Genomic DNA, 7,009 nt, shown 5'->3' with positions numbered 1-7,009 from the left:
GAAATGCGCATCTGGTGCAGAAAAAATTAGAACCGTTTATGTTATTACTACCACTGGGTCGATGCCTCAGCTGATGGACTGATAGTCCCCGAGGGTATCACCATCCCAGTAGCCAGTACTTCGGTACTGGCATGAAAATACGGATTTTGTGTTAATAAAATTTGCTGTTACAAAATTTTTGAAATTATCTAAAATTAAGGAATGTATCTCCCTCATGCAAAGCTCTGATTTCTTTCCCGGCTTTGGGTATATTTTTTTGTCCTTTTTGGTTTATAGCTCTTCATCCTTTTAATAAGCTTTGGATTTTTAAATATTTAGGCCTCGAGCATCTCTGAAGAGATATTGATTGTCGAAATGCGCATCCGGTGCAGAAAACTTGGTACCGTTTATGTTATATCAATCAATAGTTTTTGGTTGTGAAATTTTGAACGAATGATAATATATCTTAACCACTTTTTTCGCCTTTTAAAAGTTCTATATCCACCACATGATTGTGCTGATATACCACGCCACTGTGGTTCTGGGGTTTACAGTATTCATCCAACAACATATGCAAAGTTCGATGCCTATTGTGAAATGGAAACAGATGATGGTGGTTGGACAGTAAGTTATCATTACCTGGCTTTGACTCGTGAGCAGTTTCAGTATCTAATGCATTTTGGGTAATATTTTCAAAAGCGTACACCAAAACGTAGTGATTGGTTTAAAACATTCTAAACAATGGAAATTCAACCAATGACGTAACGTTATTTTCATTTTGGTGTACGAACAATGTCAAATTTCTGTCTGTAAATAAATATCGGAATAAATAATAATAATAATAATAATAATAATAATAATAATAATAATAATAACAATAATACATTGTAATAATAATAATATAAACATACTGCCCCTGGATGAAGGTGCTAGGGTAGATTACCACACGAGGGAAAAAATTATCACCCAAGACGAAGTCATGTTGGACGAAACTCTTTTAGCCTACAAAATGTAGACTCCCTCTTTTTCTCAATTCTTATTATCTTAAATTCATTGAATATAGATATAAGATGACACGCCATATAAGTCATAGGATTTCCATGCTGTTGGTCTGCTCATAACGTTACCAATGTTTTCCTAGTACATTTGTAAAGTTACCAATGCTCTCCTAGTATATAATAATTTAGTCTTAAGCATGAAATAGTTTACCCATTGCTAATGATTATGACACGATAAAATATGTTATTTTTTAATTTGCTAATCGTATGTCTAAGTAAATTAGAAAATCTTTCAAATGATCATTGCCTGTCATCATTCAACTACTGCAAAAAGAAAAGATGTTTTCTTTCGTATACATTGTTTTGTGTATTTTAATTGCACTCAACATGTAAAATTTTACAGGTAATCCAAAGGAGATTAGACGGCAGTACAGACTTTTACAGAGGATGGACAGCTTATCAGGACGGTTTTGGGAATCTTACACATGAGTTTTGGCTAGGTATATGTTTTTTTTCATGTTTTGTATAGCCTCCATTACGATGAAACTATACCTATATATATATATATATATATTTGATGTGTTTATATCAAAACGAAATTATTTGTTTGATTGTTACACTAAATATTTGCAGTAAACTCTTTGTTTTTAATCATAAATTTGAAGAATGATGTATTGTCCAAAATATTCAACATATATGTCAAACATATATTCCTAATTTTCAGTTCGTTTTCGGCTTATGAGTTTGAATGTTCTTTTAGTGTCTTTCGTCTATCATTTGATATATACATAATAATACATGGCCTTTTCCATATCGACCCGGGTATCATCCCGAGACCCCTATATAAGCCCATATCAGCCTGAGACGTAAGTCCAATAGAACAACAAAGACACTGTAAAATAAATTAACACAAATACAACGTAAAGAAATAAAGCATAAACATAAGTAACCCCTTTATAAATACTTAGCGGTGAATTCAGATGTTCTAGGAAGATATGTTGTTCCTGTTAAACTATTAAGTAAATTTACGAGCACAATGCGCTTTCGAGGATTATACAATTGAGGAAAAGAGGAAGATAATATTGCTACAACATATATTTATAAGTTGACATATAATGTTACAGGAAATGCAAAAATTCACAAAATTGTCTCAACTGGTGATTATCAACTACGGGTAGATTTGGAGGATTTTGAAGGAAATTCTGCATGGGCTAAATATACTAGATTCTTTATCGGAGATGTAACAACAAACTATGAATTGGAAATAAGCGGTTACGTAGCGAGCAGTACTGCTGGTGAGTCTTACCTGTTGCTGTGAGAATGTCTTTTATCCATCTCAGTATACTAGTAATAGAGTCGTTTTCATACCAGTGTGGACGAAACCATTTCGTGACGCGCATATTTTATAAATTGACTGGGTCAGATTAGGTGATCGTTCCTCTGTAACGCTGAATTATCACATCGCACTTGTTGTAGACATTTAAACAGTGGGGTCGCCAAAGATTCTAAACGAATAAATCAAATAATACGAATAACAAAACCTTATATGTTGATTACAATGTTGAATACTTAAAAATTCTTTTTGCTTCTTATTCTCATGCATGAACTTTACTCTTTTATTCTATTTAAATACCCCCTAGGAAGGCCTCTGACAGACTGCGTGAGCGTAAAATCATTGTTATCGATAGCCGATGACAAACAAGTTAAAGGTAAATGATTCAGTATTATTACCAACATAAGTATTGTGGTTGTCCACACTGTTACGGGAATACCTCTATATACACTTATGTATTTGGTGTTTACTGCATTATATATGCTTAATAGCTTGCTGTTTGGTGTGAGCCAAGGCTCCGTGTTAAAGGCCGTACTTTGACCTATAATGGTTAACTTTTACAAATTGTGACTTGGATGGATGGTAGTCTCATTGGCACTCATACCACATCTTCTTATATCTATTTACTGCATCATAATATGCTTTGTAAACTTTTTAACTAACTTGAAAACTATTAGAGAGGGACGGACTTCTTGTTTATTTCATTAATTGATGTAAACAGTTTAATGTTTAAATGATTCTAGAAGCTGTATATAATACCGATATGTCCAACAACATCAAATACTTTAACCCAGTTTTTGTTGGGGTTCGTGTTGCTTAGTCTTTAGTTTGCTATGTTGTGTCATCTGTACTATTATTTGTCTGTTTGTCTTTTTATTCTTGGCCATGGCGTTGTCAGTTTGTTTTCGATCTATGAGTTTGACTGTCCCTCTGGTATCTTTCGTCCCTCTTTTAAGAAGTGCTTGTTGAATAAGGAATGGTTTACAATGTTTTCAGAATCGAAATCCATTCCAGGCTATATGATCGATAACTATGGGAGCACACACACATTTTTGATCCTATTTTTTGTTTATTGTTAGTCTATTGACAAGTTTAACTAGAACAAAAAGTCTTAAAAGTATATCCCACTTCTTTATCGGTGGTCGAAAAAGAAAGCCATTTTTAATTGACAATATTGACGCATTCTTCTGTGGTATTATTAACGTTTTCAGACAACTTTTGTCCTTTTGTAACCTTAGTTATGCTCATTATTAAAAATCCTAGACCTCTGTTGTTTTCACCAGTGTTTTATGTGCGTATTGTTTTTCATTCATTGTACATTAGCATTGCTGTTTTATCTTTAATTGCGCAAATCTAAAAAAAAAACCACTTGTACAATTGATGCATGTAACATTTTCAAATAAAAATCCTCTTTTAAAAAACAAAAAGTTATTTATGTATATAATAACTGTAATCGAATATGTTTCTAGACTATATCTTAGACAGGATGAAATAGTATTCAGTCATCTAGCGATGCATGTAGATATATATATATATTGAATTCTAATGAAAAAAATGGATAGAAGTAATTTCCCATGTTTCTTGAAATTAAATCAAATACTACAAAATTGTCAATCGCCATATTTTTATCTGTATATTATTTTTTTATGAAGTTATTCTAATTGCAAAGTGCCTAGGTATTCTTATATATTTATATATATATAAACTAGAAGATGCCTGCGAAATCGCGGTACAATTGGGCAAGTGTTGAAACAAAGTGAAGGCAGTACGTCGACTGGGCATGCGCGAAAGCGTATAAGACACGGATCGAATTTGGTATTTTCTCAAAAATTGGCGTTTTCTGTGGAAAAAAGGATTGTTTCAAAGACTTTAGGAAGTACAAAACACTACATTTATACGTCATATCACAAATATTTCCGACGTTGTATGGTTTCAGAGGAGTTGCGGCTCAATGAAATTGGTCTCTTTCTTTAGTAGTAAAGATAGTCTTCCTTTTAAGGAGTCGTTGGTGACGTGTCAGTTTTTGTTTTAAGATCATATTTATGATGTATTTGTCTCCTTTCTTACGCAATGAAACAGACAGTGACGACATAGCTATTAAATTTAATTATGATATATTTTTGGCAGCAGGCTGTTGTATTATAAGCAATCAAAAGGAATTAAACCTCACGCTGTTTTCCCTTATTCACCTATGATACCTAAGGCAAGCTCCATGGATTCGTTGTATCAACACTCATTGTATGAAAGATCATATTAATACTTAACATGCTTAAGGTAGATCATAAGTATATACTTTTTGAGATAGAATTTTCTTATACTTTGCCAAAAGGAAGATTTTACTATGCTTTCTTCAAAAATATAAAAAAAAGTATGGGTCACCGTGCTATTTTTCAAGCTATGAGTTGTTGAAAATTGCCTAAATTTGGTTAGATTGTTCATGAAAAAACACACATTTGTGAGCATAAAAAAATGTCTATGAGATAGAATTTTGAAATAAATTGTAAGAAGATAGATTTTATAATATGTTTTAAGAAAATAAAAAGAAAAAATGGTGTCACCGAACTTGTTTTCTTGCTACAAGTAAAAATTAAAAATTTCCTTATCAGTCCAGTAATATTTTTACTGAAAGAGTTATCTCCCCTTTAATGGCTTATTTGAAAAAAATGATTCTAAAAACACAAAATTTGATATTTGTTTAAATATTTTGAAGAATACAATAAATCACCAAGAATTCTTTATATAAATAAACAATCTAACCATTAAATTGCAAATCTGTCTCCAAATTTGCAGATTTGAGCAAATAACTAGACCGATTTTGTACTGAGATAGTACAATCCAAGATGGCGGTATACCATGAATCTACCTTAATAGAAAGCAGATAATATGATTACGAAAACTTTCTTTTAATACATTGTTTGGTGTTTACTTACACGGTGACCTATAGTAGTTAAAATTTACGAAGTTTTATTTGTAATTCTGATCGGATATTGTTTTGTGTCTTATCGTTTGTAGTTGTGGTTCTATTTTTTATTTTCTATTCGTATGTAAAAGTAAAGATAATTAATCACCCAGTTCATTTGTATGATTTTAGTTTAAAGCAACTATGTGCACAGGATTTATTTGTTTTACACAGTTTGATTTTGGAAGAAGGGCCGACATAGTTAGTTGCACTATTACTAACACAATTCTATGTTAATATTTTCTCGTAATTGTTATAAAATACATTAAATAACATTATTAGAAACCTAATCTTGATCTATTTCCAACTTTTAGAAATTTACCTGTGACGTGACTTTTTGTGGCGTTGATGCATTCGTGTGACAAACAAATAATTCGTAATTCTATTAAGCTGTTTTTATGTACTGTCCTTAATCATTTTTAGTTATCCGTTGTTATTCTGTGGTTAACATGTCGAAATGTACTATTATATTATTTATTTATGTATTTCTCTGTCTTGGGTGTTCTTGCATTTATTTGTACTGTATTCCCGTCATGTAATGTTGTCATTTTAGCGGTATATTTAACATTGCCATAAAGCGCGGAGGTTTGGCCCGTCACAAAACCAGGTCCAACCCACCATTTTTTTTTTAAATGTCCTTTACTAAGTCAGGAATATGGCAGTTGTTATCCAATATTTCGTTTCTATGTATGTTGCGTTGTCGTTTGTTTTATGTTGCACTTTAGTGTTCTGTTGTTTCGTTGTTTTCCTCTTATAGTTGATGTGTTTCCCTCGGTTTTAGTTTGTAACTCGGATTTGTTTTCTCTCAATCGATTTATGACTTTTGAACAGCGGTATACTACTGTTGCCTTTATTTTCGTCACTTTTTCTCTTGGGGAGTGTTGTCTCATTGGCAATCATAACACATGTTCTTATTTTTATATGTGCATTGTAGAAACCTGCAGCCAATAATAACTATATATGGTTATTCAGATAAACCAAGAATTGTATGAGGAATGTTACGTTTTAAACCCAACGCAAGAAAAATAGTTATAGATGGTAAAACATGGAAACAATTAGTTTTGAAAAAGTTGACTTTAATTTGTTTTTCCGTCATAGTTGAATGGTAAAGGACATCAATACTAAAGGCCAAGAAATCCGTTCTGAAAAAGTGACATGCAATATCTGGGTCAGATTGATACAGAAAATGATTAATAACATATTTTTTTATTTAGGAGACAGTCTTACATACCATAACGGAAATATGTTTTCTACGCATGACAGAGATAATGACAAATATACTGGTGATAATTGTGCAGTCATTTATAAAGGAGCATGGTGGCACCAGATATGTCACTATTCAAATCTAAACGGGCCGTACTTACCAGGGGAAATGAGCTCTTATGCTGATGGAATCATTTGGACAACGTGGAAAGGATATCACTATTCTCTTAAATCAACAAAACTAATGATAAAGAAATTGTGAAGAAGCAGCATGATAACACACAATTTTGTTAGAAACATTGATTTTTGTTTTAATGTTCTCACTTGAAACAATTAAAAACAAAGTTATTAGAAAGAAACAGCTTCTGAGTATATCACACACACACACACACACACACACACACACACACACACACACACACACACACACACACACACACACACACACACACACACACACACACACACACACACACACACACACACACACACACACACACACACACACACACACACACACAGAGAGTGTATAATATA

General features: G+C 32.4%; 1 protein-coding gene across 1 annotated transcript; it reads left to right on the top strand.

The window, feature by feature from the left end:
* The first annotated feature begins 576 nt into the window (after positions 1–576).
* On the top strand, positions 577–6,734 carry LOC127712969 (ficolin-2-like). Its single transcript, XM_052219552.1, has 4 exons — positions 577–603; positions 1,381–1,477; positions 2,102–2,272; positions 6,484–6,734. Exons 1-4 carry the CDS (start codon positions 577–579, stop codon positions 6,732–6,734), a joined length of 546 nt encoding a protein of 181 aa, XP_052075512.1.
* Positions 6,735–7,009: the final 275 nt, after the last annotated feature.

Source organism: Mytilus californianus, unplaced genomic scaffold (assembly GCF_021869535.1).
Source record: "Mytilus californianus isolate M0D057914Y unplaced genomic scaffold, xbMytCali1.0.p SCAF_8, whole genome shotgun sequence".
Taxonomy (NCBI): Eukaryota; Metazoa; Mollusca; class Bivalvia; order Mytilida; family Mytilidae; genus Mytilus; species Mytilus californianus.
This window is presented reverse-complemented; position numbering and strand designations above follow the sequence as displayed.

What these genes read in the sequence shown, in the direction of transcription:
- LOC127712969 (XM_052219552.1), top strand. Translation starts at nt 577, where the DNA reads ATGGAAACAGATGATGGTGGTTGGACA. An exon ending in CAGATGATGGTGGTTGGACA is followed by an intron (nt 604 to 1,380) that starts GTAAGTTATCAT and finishes AAAATTTTACAG; the next exon opens with GTAATCCAAAGGAGATTAGA. An exon ending in CGTAGCGAGCAGTACTGCTG is followed by an intron (nt 2,273 to 6,483) that starts GTGAGTCTTACC and finishes TTTTTTATTTAG; the next exon opens with GAGACAGTCTTACATACCAT.